The sequence below is a fragment of the Pleurodeles waltl genome, chromosome 3_1 (assembly GCF_031143425.1).
Source record: "Pleurodeles waltl isolate 20211129_DDA chromosome 3_1, aPleWal1.hap1.20221129, whole genome shotgun sequence".
NCBI lineage: Eukaryota > Metazoa > Chordata > Amphibia > Caudata > Salamandridae > Pleurodeles > Pleurodeles waltl.
This window is the reverse complement of record NC_090440.1, coordinates 586,007,407-586,029,491: the sequence shown is the minus strand read 5'-3', so window position 1 is coordinate 586,029,491 and position 22,085 is coordinate 586,007,407. Positions and strand designations below refer to the sequence as shown.

The 22,085-nt window shown below is 47.3% G+C and overlaps 1 protein-coding gene across 1 annotated transcript in view; it reads right to left on the bottom strand.

Moving 5' to 3' along the window:
- The window catches only part of LOC138283234 (tesmin-like), a 543,145-nt gene that overhangs the window by 455,029 nt on the left and 66,031 nt on the right, over nt 1-22,085 (bottom strand). The window contains exon 3 of the mRNA XM_069221270.1: nt 4,312-4,836. Within this exon, the coding sequence (XP_069077371.1) occupies nt 4,312-4,809 (498 nt within the window). The 5' untranslated portion in view covers nt 4,810-4,836. The remainder of the gene's footprint in view (nt 1-4,311; nt 4,837-22,085) is intronic.

Here is a 22,085-nt window from a genome sequence, read left to right as displayed (position 1 = left end):
ATGTTTTCTGAAACCCATTTTTCATAGATTGTTAATACACTATATAGTTTTATCAGTAAAGCTGCAAGTAACTGGAGAGGTTTTGGACATTTCTTGGAAGGTTACTGTGTGTAGAAGACAATATTTTACCACATCATGGTTTAATGCTATATTTATAAAAATTGAGTGTTTAAACAAACTGACAAAGACTCCTAACCTGATGGCAATGTTGTTAGTAATTTAAAATAAGTCCTAGGTTACGTGACCTAGACCTCATGGGTAAGTAGGCTAGATTCTTGTGATGCATGCAGCAAACTTTTTTTTTAATTGTTTATTTATACATAGAAAAGAATACATATAACTATGCACTACATTATACCAGATTACTTTTAGGGGGAAGTTACAGTCCAACCGCATGGCCAATGGCAATACCAGTTTTGAGACCCCAACCCCGAGTCTACACATTGTGCTCTAACCTAGCAAGCATAGAGAAATAAAACATTAATGGTAATAGACTAGGTCGACCCAACCACCACAAACTCAGCAAGCACATTGATTAGCGGCGCCAACCCCTACAAATTCAGTGCAGTACATTTCAATACATTAACTATCAAACAGAACACTGTAATTATAGTAAGCACCAACAGATCAGAAGATAGTGCAACAAATGTCCATCAGTCATCGAAGGCATCACAAACATGCAGCCGAGGGGACGCCCGGGAGGGCAACTGAACAACATCCCATAAACAAGTCAGGGACTAAGGCAAGGAGGAGGGCCCACTCATGATGAACCCCACACCAAAAGCCAACACTGGAAGCACACCCACCGTAAAACACCAAAACTCACAGTTATGCCTCTATAACCCGCAAACTCATTCCTTGTATGGCCTAACTGTAAACTGTGCACTTGTATAGCACACTACTCACCCGTTAGGGTCTTAAGGCGCTGTACACATACTGCTGTGGAACCCCTCCTGGCTTTTCTCTGTGAGGCGCCCACTCCTGGACAGCCCCAGGGTGAAGCCAGGCATCCAAGCACTGTGAGGGCCGTTGTGGAGATTAAGCAAGCTATTGCCCAGAGTTACAGAGTGGGACCCATTAATTATATTAGGCACTGAGGCAAGAATTATCTGGTCCAAGGGAATTGAGCCCAAGAGCCGCCGAGGTGGGAATTGAACCCTGGTCCCGGGCCATATCTCCGCATCAGGGTCTGCCGCTCTAACCATTGTGCCACACTTCTCCACTATGGCCAGAGCTCAGCTAGTGGAAGCGTCTGCTAAGGGGCCCTCCCCCTCGCTATCTCGCACACCAGATAACTCATTAATCATGGTACTCCAGATCTCCAAATCATGGTCAGCATGATCTCAGCTATCTAATACGCCTTGTAAGAATATGTATCGGCCTTGCACATCTGCTTTTAGACTTCTTAACGTAAAGGGAGTCCTAGGGGCAACCCAAATAGAAACCCCCCTAGCGTACGAGGAATAAAACTGCCCCCTCCACTTTTTCTGCACTTTTTGCACCTCATTTTCTACCAAATGAGTCTTTTGTAAGAGAGCAATATGTACGCCAAGCCGCCGAAGATATGTATGTACTCTGTAGCGCTTCACAAAGGAATTAAATCCTCTAACATTCCATGTAACTATGCGTGTCAGGGTACCCACCATATTCAGTTCCACTCCACCTGCCCCTCTACAGCTCCCGACTGCCCCCTCCCCACCCACATGCAGCCCTCCCAACACTGTCCCCCGGCAAGGTGCATGCACAACCTGATAAGTCGATGCCTTCTCAACAGGAGAATGCCCACAGTGCTCACAGTGTCAAAAACAGAATTCCAATTCCAACTAGAACCCGCATGAAGCTCCCCCATCCCACCCGGGTAAACACCTCCCACACCTAGTGTCTGCCCAATTGTGTGTGTACCCCGTTATGTCTTCTAGGGCCCAGAAGTGTGGAACAATCGCCGTTCCCACTCGATAGCCAGATTCAGGTCTGGGCTATGCTTCAAGACTCCCAACACACACCAATCGTCTGGCCCACACACACACTGTTCCCAAAAAGTTAACTAACAACAGGGGGGTATCACAAGCCTACTACTCTGCCTACTACTCTGCCACAGCCCCAGTCAAGTCGCCAACCCGGACCCCCACCCCCCAAGCACCAAAAGGCATTAGTAGATAGGAGAGAGAGAGAGGGTCAGAAGGTGAGAGCAGAGCCAAAAGAGGGAAGTCCTCATTTTCTTCTTCTGGAGACAATCTGCCCGTGACACAGGGGGACCCGGAGCAGGAGGACGCCTCCGACAAGACAGTTTGGACCAACAGTTTAGCCTCCTCACGCTCCTGTCTCTTACGCTCAAGACTCACAGTACCATCCGAGCGAACAGTAACTCGGCTTCCACGGCCGGCACAATGGCGTCTGGTACTTCTGCGTGCTGCAGTATGCACTTGCGCTGTCCCTCGGGGTCTTCCGCCACTCTCCCCATGCAGGGATTCCGGCGTTCCTGTCCCATCATTCCGCTCCAACCAGTCCCACTCTGCTTCAGGAGACAAAGAAATCTGAGCGGCCCGCATGGAGAACCTTCAACTTGGCTGGATACAACAACATATAAGTTCTTTTAGCTTATATTTAACACCAGCATATGACTATCTTTGGAGCTGCATCGCCCTGGTGTAGTCAGGAAAAAAGCGGATGGTGTGATTCTCAAATGCAGGGTTCTATTTTGCGCACCTCCTGTAAAATTACGTTGCGGTCTCTAGCATGCAGCAACCTTAGTCTACTTAATCAAACAAAAGAGGCTTTTTTTGTACTGCAGAAATGCTGAGCTCACATATTTGAAGATGCAATCATAAGTGAGAATTACTAAAAAAGAGACTCTGTAAACTATTTGTCTAGGATCACACAATTTGAGATCCGTTAACGGGCCAAGTCCATTACAGTTAGGTCGAGTAGATTATTTACGTTACTTGACCTGCAGGGCTAGTAACATTTTTATGATTTTTCGAGCCCTGAGGTCGAAATTCTCCAGTAGGGTGACTGAGTTGGAAGTCCGTGAGATCTTCTAAGTGAAACTTCAGGCCCCCTACGAGGATGAAGGCGCTGAAGTCGATGATGGGGTGCGACGAAGTCCATGAAGTCACTGGCAAACATACCATGGCATCAAGGCAGTCTGTATACGAGGGGCCAGCACAAGGTGAACCAGGGTGCGATTTGCTGCTTAAAGGTGACAAGCTCCAGGCAGCTGGACACAGTTTGCCATGGAGGTTCAGGAGAAGGTGTACTTGAAGATAATGGCGACTCCGCCTCTGGGTTTAAGCTGGAGGTCTTGTCTGGCGATTTTTTAGGTGGGCAGGATTGTTGTGGTGATGTCTGTTGCCAAGGCTGGATTCAGCCACGTTTCTGGGAGGAAGAGCAAGTCAGGTGTGTGATCCTACAGCAGGCCCCATATTTTCATGGTGTGTTTGCTGAGTCAGCAGATGTTAAGGAATATGCAAGTGAGCGGATGGGGTAGTGGATGCTGTTGATGTTTTAGCGCAGGATTGGTGAGTGTTGGAGTAGGCATATTGTGCAAGACACTGCAAGAAGTGCAGACGAAGGCTCCTTCCGTGTACTGTGGCGTAGTGCAGCAGTAACACAGCGAGCTAAGGCTGAGGGCGTGAAGGGTCAGGGGGGAGAGGGTAGTGGCTGAAGGGTTGGTTGATGCAGGTCGTGGCACTGGGCACGGTTCGGGTGCGATGCAGGTGCGGATGAGCTTGCCTTTAGCGTGGCAAAATCCTTTCCTTGTTATTTCTAGAATAGCAAACAGTAATAGCTTCTAAATCCTTGCCACAAAACAGTAGTAAACATGCTTTGCTCCATGTTTTAATTATGTAAGATGAATAGGAAATAACCAGTAGTGAACTGTATGTAACAGGTGCACGGTTGGTACATAGAACTGGCTGACAATTGTGGACATAAAGCTCAAAAACTCTCTAATATGCCAGAAGGGAAACAAGTTTGCTCGTATTAGCTAAAAAGGGAAAAGGGATTCCAGCATTTAATAATAGAGCGCTGTAGAGGATTTGACGTTTCCAAGTTCTATTTTACGAGTCACAGAATAAAGGTTTAAAAGGTAAAACAATTGAAGGTATTTTAAGTGGAATTCCCGGACGCCGGAAATAAGTTTAACGGAATAAGTTTAAAAGAGGACACTATGAACTGAATGAGTAACTTTTGGATGCGTAAATGTACCTTTTTTGTGGCACAGTAAGTGAATTAGCAACAAGCTGCATTATGGATTTTCTTTCAATTATTAGAAGGCTGTTTAATAACAAAATAAGATAGAACATTCCTTACCGGTATCATTCTAACGTTATGCTGCGCTTTTTCTCCATGAGCCCAGTTATCCAGAGGTAATAATGAATGGTTTCTATGCTGGGTTAAGAAAGAGGATAAAAAGCGGACATTCCAACACTGTTTCTGTGGGTAAGGTGGATACTGACGAATTGTTTCTTCCGATGAAAGATTTAGCTCTTGCTGCCACTGGTGATCTTCAAATAAACCATGGGCATTAACCTCAAACATTGACTCCATTTTCAAAGTGTTATTAGAAAGTTGTTTAGACTCATCTACCCCAGCAACAGTATTTAAACAAGTGTCTTTTGAGAAAGAAAATTCCTCTTCATCATAATTAAGAACCACTTCCTGTTTCAAGCCGCTGCTGTTTTGGCAGCTAATAGGACCAATTTGATCAAAGTGGTCTTCTAAGAGTTTGCACTGCGTTCCAGCTACTCCCCCATACAATAGGCTTTCTTCGTTGTCAAAGGGAGAAATTGATGCCATATCTACGTCCATGTTATTATTTTGGTAAACCTCATAAACCTGTAGAAAACAAAATTGTACATTTAGAAACAATTTCTGTTACCCCAAATACTTAGAAGCCATAGCATATAGCTAAGTGATATACTTTACATAAGAATTAAAAACAAAACTTTACTTACCTCTATTAATGCCTCTCAGCAGAGGTGTTCCAAATTTTCAGCCCTGTGCAATATTCTCTGAAGTTAGGTTGCTAGATATGTTTCTTGTTTGTAACTGTTGTTCTCTATCAAGGGTATTTACCTACTATGATAATTACCTCAGACCTAGGATAATACCTTGTGGCACCTGTAAACAGACTATATAAACGCAAAATTTGTTTTTCAAAAATATTTGAAAGAAACAAAAGAAAAAGCATTGGTGGCCTTTTAATCTTTTAAAAGAGGCTGCGTAGGGAATTAAGTGATGCTCATTTGAGACCTTCAGCTTTGCTGCACTCACACTACCCTGCATCAGCCACACACACTCAGTTCTATGAAAGATTCCCTATGAAACCTTAAACTACTGAAACATATGGGACATTCAGGGCTGCAGTTATCCACGATTAAGAAATCCATGACTGAGAACTACAATTACAGCTTGTGTTTTTCTTCTCTTGGTTGCATGCAAGTTATATCTGTGCTGCGCCTGGACCTACATCTTCCCTTTGCTAGGTCATTTCTCTGAGTCACATTAAGGCATAGTTCTTCCTCTTCGTAAGGATGAACCCCTTCACTCAACCAAGTCTTGTCCAGTTTTTCCTCATTTCTGGATAAATTGTTCCATTGTATATTGGTCTCTTGATCCTGTTCTCATAGTGGAGCCTTGCTCACTTGATCTTCTTCTCTTGGTTGTGGCTGGGTCACTTGGTTATCTTCTGTAGGTCACTAGCCTTGCTCTATCTTCTCTGGAAAGATGCTAGCCCATTTCTTTTTTTAAGAGCCACGTAGGGGCCTATGTCACTGGGACTGCCCTATTTGTTTAGGGCCACGGTAGAAATGTCTGAGATGACCTTTGTATGTGTATTTTGTGGGATGCAGGTTTATTACAGAACTTTACTGTGATCCATATCTTGCAGTGGCCCTTGTTAGTGAAGGATGTGTTCTGAGCTTTATTTTGCTGCATTCACTCATTTTTAAAATAATTTGCTTTATTACTGCATGAGAGCTCTATTGACTGCAAGCTCACTTAAACTTGCCTGGTGGTTTATTTAACTTAATATCAACTTGCTTGAAATTTACAAAATTTAAGAAGCTCATTCTCTGGGCACACAATTGAATTTTTTACATGAACAGCATTTGTTACTTATTCTAAATTACCCAATTATTTGATATTTTTAAACTGGATTGTGTAGTGTTTCTTTTGACAATTTATGCACTGGGAGCCTACAAATATTTTGTTTGTAATATGTTTTCCAGCTACATCAATAAATCTAATGATAACAAGACCAAGTGAGGGCCTTGTGGTAAATAATTGTTGGCAGAGTTTTAAATGGACTTTGCCTCTCACTGATCCTGGGGATCAATGCTTCCTGATATAAGGAAAGCAATGACACTGCTTACCAGAGGCCACGAGAAAACGGCTGTTCTGCTTGATTCTACCTTGTAAGTGACACATGGGGGTTTGAACTGTACTACTGCTGCTTTACCTGGTATTTTAGAGGGAGCAGTATGTGCCCCTCTGGGGTGCTTTGCTTCTTTATCTAACTTTCTGTACGCATCCAGGAGTGACAAAATTGATTAGTACATTTCTTCCACCTTCCTCTTCTTTGTAGGGTCAGAGGATGGACTGCTGTGTCCTTGGCAGGAGGTTCCCCAGCAATTAGTAGGGAAGCCAGAGTGAGATCCATGCTCAGAAGCGCAGAGAAATATAAGAAATGTATTCATGCCTTCATCAATGACAATCCACATGAATCTATGCTGGTGTGGTTGGGGGTCTGCTTGGACGTAATATCCTTTTCCCTCTTTTAACTTATAGGAAGGCAGAGTTCATTGGGATGAAAGGGTGGGTTGGCAATGCAGGACCTAAATCCTCTGCAATACTTCATTGTTTGCCTCCATCTAGATGTGTTTTATTCCAGCATGACAGGCAGGGTCCCTAAAAGCTAGCAGTTTGAGAGGAGCAATCTTTCTAATATTTTAGGAAACATTTTCAACAACTGCAATGGGTTCTACGTGGGCAGGTTAGGAAGGCAACTGTCTGGGAATCTGAATATGAAAAAACTAGACCCATTACTCGTTTGCCCTACATAGATTATATAGTGATTATTTGGGATGGTCAGAAGTTCTATGGAAATTTCTGACACTGCTGAATAAGAATGTTTTATCTGAAGTTCACCTAGGAATACATTAAGAAGTGATACATTTTTAGATAGCTCTGAAAATGTCAAATTCTTGATGACATGATTCGGAAAACCTCCATTAGCAAATAACATCTGGGATACCGATGGTGCACACATCATCGCAAATAAATGGAACATTCCCCTGGCAGATTCATAAACTCAAAGCCAACTGCTATGAATCACCCGAAATTGAAGAAGAGTCAGCACCCCATCTAGGGGCGCATGAATACGATCAATTGTTGGCAAATTGGGATGACGAGAAGGTCAGGAAGCCTGACTAAACAGTAAATTTATTAAGTAACAATCCAAAGAAACTATTGAATAGCGGAAGGGAGCAATTAATCTACCAAACCACCACGTAAATTATACAAATTAATACCCAAGAGATAGATGCATATGGTATTCCGTCTGGAAACTGTCACATTTTAAAACAAGACACTCAAATCAGATTGAAAATTGAGATAAAGCTGCAATAAATGTTCGAGATGATCCCCTACTATATAATATGGCTAGACTTTATATGAAGACAAAGTATTTATACAATTTTAAATGAAATTCTTGTGCGTATGGGTGTAACAAGGGAAGGACTATGTCAACTAAAATGTATAGTAGCAATCTCTGATTTCTCAGCAATCAGTGAACTTCTTACAGGTCTGGATATTCTGGGTCCTCACAATTGAAAAATTAACCCTTGCATAAGGCAGCTAGCTATACATTGACCTCATTTGTTACTGTAACAGAATGTGTACTTTGTTACTTTTGGTTAGATCACCTTGCTATTAATTTTCCATTCGAAACTTCATATCTGTATCAGCCTTGCCCCATCCTACGATCAACCCCACTTACCAAAGAGAACTCATGTAATGGCAAGGACACAGAAGACAGTCCTCCTATTCATTCATGGACGCGAGGTAGCATAAGAACACCACCACAGGCAAAACGTCATATGGCTTGGAACCCCTTCAACATGCAGAAGGTATTGGGTACCAACAGCCAACGGAGACAGCGCAATAGAACATTCCTGACCAATGAAGGAGGAGGGGTTGATTTTAGGATGGGTCTGGTTAAGGTACTAAAATATCGGGTGTCTCTATCAAAGAAATGGGAGGCGAAAAGGAGGACATATATAAAGTCTTCGCAGCTTCTAAATTGGCAGACTGGCTGAACACTGGGATCAGTTACTTACATCTTTCCCTTCTTCATTCCTGGAAAATGGACAAGATACAAGCAATATGGTGGGGTCAGGAATACACACTGGGATCACTCACTAACACCTTTCCCTTCTTCATTCCTGGCAGCAGGATAGAGTCACGCCTCGGGTAACAAGACCTTTTTAAAAAAAAGGGAAGGATGGGGGTGACTTGAGAAAATTACAAAAGTCCTTGAGAAACGTGATACTTTTTGGGGTTGAAATCATTACCTTTGCAGCCGTGAAGTCAACAGCTCCACAAATACAACCATTCGAAAAAACTCTGATAAGGTTGCAGACTTCTCGGTAGACAAGATCTCCCCCCCAAATAGGACAATATTAATATCAATATGCTTATAGAACACTAGGGAATCCATTAATTCTCCAGGGGCCACACTTACCTTGGAGGCTGAAAGAAGTCTCTGTTCTGGGGAACTTTTCAGTTCTCCCAAAATCAATAGTGGTGGAAGTTATGAAGAAACATAAATCAGGATCACATTCTCATCGAAATCCTGTCCATGTTGTGAAATCACTGTCTCCTATGATCTCATTAGCACCAACAGAGATCATGAAGTTATCCGCACAGAATAGACAAGTACCTGAAATTGTGAAATAAATATACATTCACTAATTAAGAAACCTTCACTGCATGCAGTGTCCCGGACCAATTTGAGACTAAAATCCAGGCAGAAATCAAAGCGCAAAATAAATCTGAGACCACCTTGTTTAGCAGGCATATCAAAATCCTCAAATGGCTTGCAAGGTGGATTGGCGTGGTAAAGGACCCCCCGCTAAGGTTGGACCAAGATTTGATCTCATGGAACATTATTTCCCTGAGGTCTCCACTCTTTTAACCTTAACAAAGGCCCTCCTATGACTAAAAGTTCCTTAGGGGTGTCCTTTAGTTATTTCTATCTTTCCCTTATTTCACCTAATCGGCCAATCTACCTGGCATACACATTGAGTCTGAGACTCGTAACTACAGGGCTGATTTTGGGAAAAACTCTGGCAAAAAGCCCCCTTAAGGGGCCAGTCGGACATTGCAGCACCAGTCCAATGAGGAGCACAGCCCAATGATGAAGCATGCCACCAGCTTGGGGGTGAGGGCTTGTACTCCAAAACAGAATTGCTGTTGATGACCTTTGTACGTTCTGCCTATCACAACAGGTAGCCTGAACCAGTACTCCGGAACAGCACAGAGTGTAAATTAAGATTACAATCTCCAATGCGCCTAGAAGGTTCTTAAATTCACAATTACAGTTTGCAAATTTCACAATGATCTTGTGTTCAGTATAGGCTTTGGGTCTGATTTAGAGTTTAGCAGATGGGTTGCTCCATCACAAACATGGCAGATAACCTGTTTGTCTTATTACAAGTGTATTATATCCTATGGCACTTCTAATAAGGCAGGTGGTGTATCCGTCATGTTTGTAGTAGAGCACCCCGCTGCCAAACACTAAATCAGGCACTTGGGTGTTCATTACAACCCTGGCGGACAGTGTTAAAGTGGCGGTAAGACCGCCAACAGGCCGGCGGTAAAGAAATTGCAATTACGACCGTGGCGGAAACCGCCAACAAAGACAGACACTTTAACACTCCGACCGCCACGGCGGTACAGACAAACAGCTTGGCGGTCACCTCCAACAGACAGGCGGAGGACAATGTACCGCCCACACTATTATGACAGGCCAATCCGCCACATTTTCCGGGGAGGATTCACTGCGGATAAAAACACAGGCATTTCGAACGAAAAAAGCTCACCTCTACACACTCCACGAGGAACGACGACACCATGGAGCCGGAACTCCATATTCTTCCTGTGCTAGTCTTCCTGCTCCAGTACCAGGAGCACCAACGCCGGCGGCGAAGACCACGGTGAGTACTGCACCTACGACATAGAGGAGGGGGGAGGCAAAAAACAGGGACACGCAACACCCCAACCCCCACCCTCACCCACTACAACACACACATTGCATATCCAAACATTACAGTAACACCCCCCAACCCACCCGGAAGAAAGCAAAGACAAAAGGAAATGAGTGTAACCATTGTAATCTATCAAAATTCAGTAAGAAAATATATACATATATACACTATTAACAAAATATACACCACGATTAGTAGTCCAGGTATTGCACCATTCATAGTCCGTGGACCACTGGGCCCAAAATGCATGGGCGAGGACCACACAAGATACCAAACATGACGGAGAGAACACTGCTGGGGCATCAGATAGAAATACAACAGGGACCTCAGGGGGAAGGGAAGGGAGGCACCTCAGCCGGATGAGTGCAAAACGCAAGATCCACAAGGGGGCTCCATGCCCATTGATGTATCCTGGGGAGTGCAACGCCACAGTCTCACAAGTCTCTACAGTGGGTGGTTTGCCCACTGTACCATCCTGGGGAGTGCAAAGCCACAGTCTCTCAAGTCTCTACAGTGGGTGGTTTGGACACTTTACCATCCTGGGGAGTGCAAAGCCACAGTCTCTCAAGTCTCTACAGTAGGTAGTTTGCCCACTGTACCATCCTGGGGAGTGCAAAGCCACAGTCTCTCAAGTGGATAACAGTCTCCACTGGTTCTGGAGGGAGACTGGTGCCCAGAGTGCTTCATCCTGTGCAGGACAGACGGAGTGGATGCATGTCTCCACTGGTTCTGGAGGGGGACTGGTGCCCAGAGTGCTTCATCCTGCCAAGGACATACGGAGTGGATGCATGTCTCCACTGGTTCTGGAGGGGGACTGGTGCCCAGAGTGCATCACTCACCCAGTGACGGTCCCAGTTGCGTCACTGCCCCTGCCGCTCATGGGCTAGCGGTGATTGAGTTGGCGGTCCTTGCCCTGTTCGGCGGTGCTTGACTTGGCGGTCCTTGCCCTGTTCAGCAGTGCTTGCCCTGTTCAGCGATGCTTGACTTGGCGGTCCTTACCCTGTTCAGCGGTGCTTGCCCTGTTCAGCGGTGCTTGACTTGGCAGTCCTTGCCCTGTTCAGCGGTGCTTGCCCTGTTCAGCGGTGCTTGACTTGGCGGTGCTTGCCCTGTTCAGCAGTCCTTGACTTGGCGGTCCTTGCCCTGTTCAGCGGTGCTTGCCCAGTTCAGCGGTGCTTGAATTGGCGGTCCTTGCCCTGTTCAGCGGTCCGTGCCCTGTTCAGCGGTGCTTGACTTGGCGGTCCTTCATTGCCCAGCTGGGCTGGGGCTGGTGGTCCTTCATTGGTCAGATGGGCTGTGGCTGGCGGGGCCCTCCTGGGCCCCCTGTGAGCGGCTTGGGTGGCTGCAGTCTTCCCCCTCTCCCGCCGGGCACTGGCCAACTTCTGGTGCTTCACAGGGGGGGACTGGCTGTGCTCTGGCTCCGTGATACACTGGCTGACCTGGTGGCCGGTGCACTCCACATACCTGTGAAAACAGGCACCACTGGTCCCGGAGATTTTGTGGCTGAGGTGCTAGTACGGGACCTATGAGTTGGACGGGGGGGGGGAATAGGTTAATGGTGGACAGGAAAAGTTGTTTGGAGACACTGGGACGGGTAGCTGGAGGGGGTTTGGGAGTGGAGGAAGAGGTGGTGGTTGTAGGAGGTGTAACTTTTGTGGCTTTGGGTGCAGGTGCATGCGCTGGAGGCTGTTGTGAGGTGGATGTATGTTGGGTGGGTGTGTGCCTGCGTTTGTGTATCTTGGGAGGGGGCGTCAAAGACACACTAGGAGAGGACACAGGGGACGTGTGAATGGTAGTGGGGGTGGTGAGTGCACGTGAGCAGGGTGTGCTGGTGGGTGTGCTGGTGCGGGACATAGTGGCTGTAGTGGTAGTGTATGCAGGTGTGAGTGTAGACGAGACTGGGAGGGAGGAGGGAGACGAGGAGGAGAGGGACACAGTGGAGGCAGTGGATGTTGGTGTGTCTGTATGTGTGTGATGCTTGCATGAGTGCCTGTGGGATGTGTGGTGCTTATGTTTGCCTGAGCTTCCCTTGTGTGGTGAGGTGTGTGAAGGCTGGTCTGATGGTGTGCTTGGGATAGGCAGAGGTACAGGGGATTGGGTCTGGGTGGAGGAAGTTGGAGGGGGGAGGCTAGACACAGGGACAATGGCTGCCATCAGTGCTGAGGCCAGAGTTTGAAAGGTTCGATGAAGGGCAGCCTGACCAGAATGAATGCCCTCCAGGAATGCATTGGTTTGTTGCAACTCCCTTTCTACACCCTGGATGGCAGACTGCCCAACAGTGAGGGACCTGAGGAGGTCAATGGCCTCCTCACTGAGGGCAGCAGAGGTGACAGGGGCAGGGGCTGAGGTGCCTGGGGCAAAGGTGATGCCCACCCTCCTGGGTGAGCGGGCACGGGGCACACGCTGAGGGGCTGCTGGGAGGGCGGTGCTGGTAGGGGGGGTGGCGGCTGTACCTGTAGTAGTGGGGGGCACAGATGTTGCCGCCACCACAAGGGAGCTCCCATCGGAGGACGAGTCCGTGTCACTGGTTTCAGCACCTGTCACCGCCGTGGTGCTCCCCTCGCCCTCTGTCCCACTGGTGTATTCAGAGTCCGTAGTGTGGCCCTCCATGGCCATGTGGGACGCAGCTCCCTCGTGCTCCGGTGCCACTGCTCCTTCGCCTGATGATGCTAATGCACACAAGAACAGGGAGACTGCAAAAAAGGGGGGGGAAACAGAAGAAAGACAGGTTGAGTGCATGGCTTACCGCTACCGTTGGCGGACAAGATAGACACAGCAGCCCCCTGCACTACGGCGCGCACTTGGGCTCTACAGTGCAATTCCTGGGAAATGGCCTACAAGGCTATGGACGACATCTGCACACATAGATGACACAGGTGCATGAATACCTGTACTTGGCACTCTACAGAGGTGGGGTGGGGGCCCACAGGGCCATGCCTTACGAAGGGGCCTAGCCTACGGAACTCGCCCTTGCCTAGGGAAACCCACAGCCCTCCTCCCCCACCCAGACAACTCCACTGCACGCAAAGTCAGCTGAATGAGAGTGTACTCACTCCCTTGTGTCTGCTGTGATGCCCTCAAGTGCCCATCCAACTCCGGGTAGGCCACCGCCAGGATCCGGAACATCAGGGGGGTCATGGTTCGACGGGCACCCCTCCCACGTTGGGAGGCCATCCCCAGCTGAGCCTCCCCGTCTTCTTGCTCAAGCGGCGAATGTCCTCCCATCTCTTCCGGCAGTGGGAGCTCCGTCTGTGGTGGACCCCCAGGGTCCGGACGTCCTTGGCAATGGCACGCCAAATATCCTTCTTCTGGTGGGCGCTGACCTACATGACATGTACAGGGGAAGAAGAGAAGTCATTACCAACTGCGCCGTCTAAGTGAGTGGCCCCCATGCCTACCCTTGCCATGTGGCACATGCACCCACCGTCTTTCATGCACTCAGAACTCTGCCCCCTTCCTTCTTACAACCAGCCCTCTCCACACAGGCATAGCCCATACAACATGCCCCCTGTGTACTTACCTGTTTGTCTGGAGGACCGTAGAGTAGCGTGCACTGGGGGAGGACCCCGTCGACAAGCTTCTCCAACTCCTCCGATGTGAAGGCAGGGGCCCTTTCCCCAGACGCACGAGCCATTGTCTATTCCAGACCGAGGTCACAGCAGCACTTGCAGTGTAGGTCCTCTCCTGTCGAAGATCAGGTATCGAGTGATTCAACAGATAGAAAATGGCGATCACGTCCGCGGCGGTGCATACCATCACCGCCGGTGTACATCGTCATTGGCTCCTGGGACCCATAGGGTCCAATGTTAACCAATGCAGCATTGCGCCGCGGTCTTCGACCGCCTACTGCGACTGTGTACAACGCCAGCGCAGTTACCTCACATCCCATTGTCCTACTTTAGAGATCAGGCAGCCGCCATTTCAGGGGCCCACATGGCCTAATTACCAACTGCGTCACACATACCTAGGCCTACTCTCAACACACATACAGGCCAGATTTTGTGTATGAATCGTGTTCTGTGTAGACTGTGGGTACATACCTCTGACTTGTTTGACTCTCTGGTCACTGTTGTCCTTGATAGGCACCGTCCGCTGGGACATGTGAGGAGATGGCGGAATCCTCCGGTGTACCGACCGCTGGTGGACCTGTCGACAATGGAGGAAAGAAATCTGATGATCACCTACAGGTTTGACCGTGCCACAATCCTGGAACTGTGTACCCAGTTGGAGCCAGACCTGATGTCAGCAATCCGCCATCCCACAGGAATCCCCCCTCAAGTGCAGGTGCTGTCAGTGCTCCATTTCCTTGCAAGTGGGTCTTTTCAAATAACTGTGGCCATGGCATCAGGGATGTCCCAGCCTAGGTTTTCCAACGTATTGTCCAGAGTGTTGTCTGCCCTGCTGAAACACATGCAGAGCTACATCGTTTTCCCCTCAGGTGGAGGACTTGCCTACAGTGAAAGGTGACTTCTATGCCCCTGGACATATCCCCAACATCATAGGTGCCATTGATGGGACCCATATGGCTTTGGTCCTCCCCCCGCAGGAGTGAACAGGTGTACAGAAACCGGAATAGTTACCATTCCATGAATGTACAGATGGTATGTTTGGCAGACCAGTACATCTCCCATGTTAATGCCAAGTTCCCTGGCTCAGCGCATGACGCCTACATCCTGCGGAATAGCAGCATCCCTTATGTGATGGGTCAACTTCAGGGCACCGTGTGTGGCTCTTAGGTGAGCACCTGGAAGCAAGACAGTGGGAATGGTTGTCTGGGTCTGTGGATGTCCCTAAGGGTTAGTGTGTGTCTAACAGTTGTCCCTCGCCATTTGCAGGTGACTCTGGTTGCCCCAACCTGTCATGGCCACTGACCCCAGTGAGGAATCCCAGGACAAGGGCAGAGGAATGCTACAATGAGGCCCATGGGCGACCACGGCGGATAATCGAGCGGACCTTCGGCCTCCTGAAGGCCAGGTTCCGGTGCCTCCATATGACAGGTGGATCCCTATTCTACTCACTAAAGAAGGTGTGCCAGATCATCGTGGCATGCTGTATGCTTCACAACTTAGCTTTGCGATGACAGGTGCCTTTTCTGCAGGAGGATGGTCCAGATGGCGGTGTTGTTGCAGCTGTGGAGCCCGTGGACAGTGAAGACGAGGAAGCAGAAGAAGAAGACATAGACAACAGGGACTCAGTGATCCAGCAATATTTCCAGTGAAACACAGGTAAGAATACAAACCTGCCTACTACATGTACTTTAACACTACTACCTCTCTACTCTCTGTCATTTTCACCCAGTGTATGGTCACTGAGTTGTCACTTTCCCTTACGATTTCACAGATGTGGGTCTCAGAGTGTGGCATCTGCTTTTCTTCCTCATGGACTACAGCTGTGTGACATAGCTTTGTTGACATTACTAATGAAAGAGCTTTTTGACACTGTAATTGCTAATACACTATTCCGAAATCACAGACTGACTCCAGATTGTTTTGTGCTTTAAGGGTGTTTATTTTAGTGCTCAATATTGGAGGGGGTAGCAAAATGGTGAGGGGTGATGGTGGAGGAATGTCCATAGCAGAGTCCAGTCTATTAGTGCACTGCCCAAATGGGCATAGGAAGTGGAGCTGGGGCAGTTTAAGGATGGACAGGGTGACAAAGTGGGACAGAAGGATGACATTCAGGGTGGTCTCATTTCTTGGCGGCGGTCTTGGCATCATTCTCTGTCTTTGTCATAGATCTCAGGGATCGTTTGCGAGGAGGTTCTCCCTCTGCAGGGGGTGGTGTGCTGGTCTGGTGGTCCTGTGGCGTTGCCTCCTGTCCACTAGCGCCGGCGGAGGTGCTGGGCAGTTCATCGTCCAGGCTAGTGTCAGGGGCCTCTTGTAGTGCCACAGTGTCCCTCCTGATGTTGAGTACTTCCTTCAGCACCCCTCCGATGGTGCCCAGGGTGGAATTGATGGCTCTGAGTTCCTCCCTGAAGCCCAAATACTGTTCCTCCTGCAGGCGCTGGGTCTCCTGAAACTTGGCCAGTACCATTGCCATCGTCTCCTGGGAGTGGTGGTAGGCTCCCATGATGTTGGAGAGGGCCTCATGGAGCATGGGTTCCCTTGGCCTGTCCTCTCCCTGTCGCACAGCAGCCCTCCCAGTACCCCTGTGTTCCTGGGCCTCCGTCCCCTGGACCGTGTGCCCACTGCCCCCATGTCCCTGTTGTTGTTGGGGTGGTGGGTTATCCTGGGTTCCCTGTAGTGGTGGACACACTGCTGATTGACATGTCCTGGGGATGGAGGTATGGGCCCGCTGGGTGGGTGCTGTGCTGGTCTTTCCAGAGGGGGAAGCTCTGTAGTGGCCTGTGACTGTGTGATGGGAACCGACTGTTCCGAGGTCCCCGATGGGCCGGGCTGGTCATCTAGATCCAGTTGGACAGAGGTGCTGTCATCACTGTGGGCCTCTTCTGTTGGTGGTGTGGACATGTGTGGACCCTCCTGTCTAGTGACGTTGGGTAGGGGTCCTGCAGGGGTATAAAAAGATGTTTATTACATCTGTGTGTGGCATGGTGTGCAATGGGTGGGTGACTGTGTACCCCAGTGCTTGCATTTCTGTGTGGGACCCTGTGTGATGATGGTTTAGGGGGGTGTATGGGTATGTGCAGTGGACATGCTTTAGTGATGGGTGTCCATGCTTTGTTGTTGCATGCAGGGTTGGTGTTAGGATGTGTGGTTTGTGATGTTGGGACATTTGTGAGGAGTTAGAGTGATGGGGTGAGGGTGGGGGTATGTGATGGCATGCAGGTAGGGTGGGGGATGTAATAGTTAAGATTTGACTTACCAGAGTCCATTCCTCCAGCTGCTCCTGCGATGCCCTCAGGATGCAGAATCGCCAAGACCTGCTCCTCCCATGTTGTTAGTTGTGGGGGAGGAGGTGGGGGTCCTCCGCCAGTCCGCTGAACCGCAAGGTGGTGTCTTGAGACCACGGAACGCACCTTCCCCCGTAGGTCGTTCCACCTCTTCCTGATGTCATCCCGATTTCTTGGGTGCTGTCCCACTGCGTTGACCCTGTCCACTATTCTTCGCCATAGCTCCATCTTCCTTGCAATGGAGGTGTGCTGCACCTGTGATCCGAATAGCTGTGGGTCTACCCGGACGATTTTCTCCACCATGATCCTGAGCTCGTCCTCCGAGAACCTGGGGTGTCTTTGCCGTGCCATGGGATGGTGTGGGTGATGTGTGTGGTGATAAGTGTGCTGATATGTAGTGGGGTGTTGTGTGGGGTGCGTGGAAGTTATGTGGGTGATGGTGTTGTGTGCCTGTGGATGCTAGTATTGTTGATGGTGGTGTCTCTCTGTGTGCTTCTTTCTCAATTGTGGTCGTAGGGGTTTGTGGGTGATGTAGGTGTGTGTTTTATATTGTATTGGGTGTGTGGGAGTGGTGTGTGTATGTGTATCAGGTGTGTGTATTTGGAATTGTCCAATGTGGCTGTGTTTTGTAAGTGTGTGTGTATTTTGAGTGCGGCGGTGTGTACCGCCAATGGAATACCGCGGTTGAAAGACCGGCGCGTGGATTCGTGGGTCGTGATAGTGTGGGCGTATTTCTGTTGGCGTGACGGTGGAGGTTTTGTTTTCGCCTGTTTATCACTGACCTTTGGTGTGGCGGACTTAATATTGGCGGATTCCATGCTGTGGGTCATAATACAGGGAGTGCAGAATTATTAGGCAAGTTGTATTTTTGAGGATTAATTTTATTATTGAACAACAACCATGTTCTCAATGAACCCAAAAAACTCATTAATATCAAAGCTGAATATTTTTGGAAGTAGTTTTTAGTTTGTTTTTAGTTTTAGCTATGTTAGGGGGATATCTGTGTGTGCAGGTGACTATTACTGTGCATAATTATTAGGCAACTTAACAAAAAACAAATATATACCCATTTCAATTATTTATTATTACCAGTGACACCAATATAACATCTCAACATTCACAAATATACATTTCTGACATTCAAAAACAAAACAAAAACAAATCAGTGACCAATATAGCCACCTTTCTTTGCAAGGACACTCAAAAGCCTGCCATCCATGGATTCTGTCAGTGTTTTGATCTGTTCACCATCAACATTGCGTGCAGCAGCAACCACAGCCTCCCAGACACTGTTCAGAGAGGTGTACTGTTTTCCCTCCTTGAAAATCTCACATTTGATGATGGACCACAGGTTCTCAATGGGGTTCAGATCAGGTGAACAAGGAGGCCATGTCATTAGATTTCCTTCTTTTATACCCTTTCTTGCCAGCCACGCTGTGGAGTACTTGGACGCGTGTGATGGAGCATTGTCCTGCATGAAAATCATGTTTTTCTTGAAGGATGCAGACTTCTTCCTGTACCACTGCTTGAAGAAGGTGTCTTCCAGGAACTGGCAGTAGGACTGGGAGTTGAGCTTGACTCCATCCTCAACCCGAAAAGGCCCCCCAAGCTCATCTTTGATGATACCAGCCCAAACCAGTACTCCACCTCCACCTTGCTGGCGTCTGAGTCGGACTGGAGCTCTCTGCCCTTTACCAATCCAGCCACGGGCCCATCCATCTGGCCCATCAAGACTCACTCTCATTTCATCAGTCCATAAAACCTTAGAAAAATCAGTCTTGAGATATTTCTTGGCCCAGTCTTGACGTTTCAGCTTGTGTGTCTTGTTCAGTGGTGGTCGTCTTTCAGCCTTTCTTACCTTGGCCATGTCTCTGAGTATTGCACACCTTGTGCTTTTGGGCACTCCAGTGATGTTGCAGCTCTGAAATATGGCCAAACTGGTGGCAAGTGGCATCGTGGCAGCTGCACGCTTGACTTTTCTCAGTTCATGGGCAGTTATTTTGCGCCTTGGTTTTTCCACACGCTTCTTGCGACCCTGTTGACTATTTTGAATGAAACGCTTGATTGTTCGATGATCACGCTTCAGAAGCTTTGCAATTTTAAGAGTGCTGCATCCCTCTGCAAGATATCTCACTATTTTTGACTTTTCTGAGCCTGTCAAGTCCTTCTTTTGACCCATTTTGCCAAAGGAAAGGAAGTTGCCTAATAATTATGCACACCTGATATAGGGTGTTGATGTCATTAGACCACACCCCTTCTCATTACAGAGATGCACATCACCTAATATGCTTAATTGGTAGTAGGCTTTCGAGCCTATACAGCTTGGAGTAAGACAACATGCATAAAGAGGATGATGTGGTCAAAACACTCATTTGCCTAATAATTCTGCACTCCCTGTAGTTGTGGCAGAATTCCGCGGCCGTGTGTTGGCGGTCTTCTGCACGGCGGTAAGCGGCTTTTACCGCCAATGTTGTAATGACCGCCATAGTCTGTACATGATATACTCTAGAAGTCCAGAAGATGTAGAGCAATGCCTTTTTTTTAAAATTATGATAAAGTCCACTCCTAAAGATAAGTACGTGCAGGAGCAACTGTAAAGGGTCACACTGCCTGCAACACCCCACTCTGATATGCAGTAATATTCACTGCACCAGGCTTATACCTCATTCAACTTGGCCCACATAAGTGAAACTACTGCCAATATCATTCAACTATACACTCTTCGGGGCACTGTAATAGTCTGTGTATACAGTAAGCTTGTTCCTGCTTCCTGGAACAAGCTACATTAAACATTCTGGATTGGAACGCTATGATGTAAGTGGCATTTAGAATCTTGTAAAATGTGTGGTGACAGTTAAACAGTGTTGAGTGGAGAAGCTGCTGTGTGTTCCTCCTCCACAATCGAGTAGCTCATTGATTGAAATAAACTTTTCACATTTCAATTTTGTAGTGCCTTGTCTCAGTCACTACAAAATAATTGGCAACGACTACAGTCCGACCTGTGCTGTTGGTTTCCTCAACTTACACCGTTCACCACGATTAGTACCCCTGTACCAGTACACCAGTGTCAGAACAGACAGTGGTTTTGACCTGAAGGGGTGAGTGCGCAACTGAGCAGGGTTTGCTGGTCCTTCGACTGTGGCCCAAGTGGTCTTTCCTTCAGCCCTGCTTTGCTATTTATCGTGTTTTACCTAGTTAGTGACTTATGACTTCCAGGGGGGCGAGTGTGGGTCAGTGGCTTGCCACCAACATCGTTTTTGCCTGAAGGGTGAGAGCACAACATCGGTTTGTCATCAACATCGTTTTCCCTGAGGGGTGAAGGCGCAGCAGCAGCAGTCTGGATCATCCTGTACCAAAGCACTTGAATTAGTTTGTGCAGGTGGAATGGTTGCTTGCAGGTCCCTTTGTACTTGTCTGCCTGCCATTACTTCTGTTACGCGTGGAGTGGAGAATTAATTTCCTGTTATGAGGGCAAAGTGTCTTTGCAGTGCGCCATTGTGTAGATCCACAAGAACCCGTCTGTTCATCGGCTGCAACTCTGTGTATTTATTTTCTCAGGCAAACAGTTTGCTGTCTGGGCAGAGTTTGCGTGTCTTTCCAACTACAACTTACACTTGGCAAATCTCTATGGTGATCTGAACACCTTATGATAGTGCGGTATGCTTTTTGTTTCTACTGCTGTGTTGGAAATTGTTTATTTCTGTGGGAGTTTCTACGGTACACTCATATTATGGTTTATGACTTTTCTTACATTCACGAGGATACGCACACTTATATACCAGTGTTGTTCATGATCATATACGTTTTTAGGTCAAAATATTTTTTTACTACTTTTGCTACTTTGATATGCATATTTGCAGTGATATACGTGCACAAGTAAAGTTACCATGTGAAAAGTGTTTCTTTTGAAGTGCGTACATTCAGGGTGACATGCACATTTTCTTTATAGCATTGTTCAAGACATTGCTTCCATATATTTTCATCTTTTCCAAGTGTCTACATTGCAATACGTTACGTATTGTTCTTGGGGTGCTTACAGTTTTGGGTGAGGTGTTTTGGTATACACAGCATTCATTTTCGAAAAAAAAAGAAGAAACAAAAAAAAACACCAATTCAATGGGTACCTCCTCCTCCCTAAATTTTGAAAACACCATGTGAGCCGCCAGCTAGGTGGGGGGTGGTGGTTTTGTTGTGTAGCCATTTTAGTTATAGCTTTATACACGTTATTTTAGAAAACTAAGCCTGCTGCTGTGCACTTTAACCCAGAAATATTTTATTCAGCTTCGTTTTAATATTTTAACAATAGCCAAATTTGCGGTCTTGTTTTATTTTCTCTATCTAGCTGTTCTTTGCCTAGACCAGCACTGTCTTCTTAAACAAGACATTTCTTTCACTCTGTGCTTTTCTCAAGGCTGCAGTAAAGATGGGTTGCTGGCAAAAGTGGTACGCTTTGTTTCTAGAGTTCACAGAAACACACACACACACAAGATCCTTTCTTGGAACATCAGCTGTTTCATTATAAAAACACTACTTTGACCGATGTACATTAGAGGGAGATTCCAGCGAGATGACCACGACTGTATGCTGATTGCTGGGTGCTTCGCTGCTGCTGCTTATGTAGACTACAGGCCTCTTGCTCAGGTATGAGGAATGATGTCTTCCCAGGGGAACCTGAAGGGCAGATTTAGAGCTTAACATGGTGTGCTCTAACATAGCCTAGGTAGGAGCTATTTTTAACGATCGTAATGACAATATGATTGCATTATTTTTATGTTTCATTCTCCTTGTCACAATTTTAATCCTGTCATGCTTCATCGTCCTAGCTATTGCAATTCATGATTTATTATCTATGATGCAGTTACTTCAATAAAACCTTATTGAACTATACTCTGCCTCTGATTGTCCTTGCATATGTGAGACTAATTTAACTGAGAGAAACGGATGCGATCTGAGTGATCACGATTTTCATA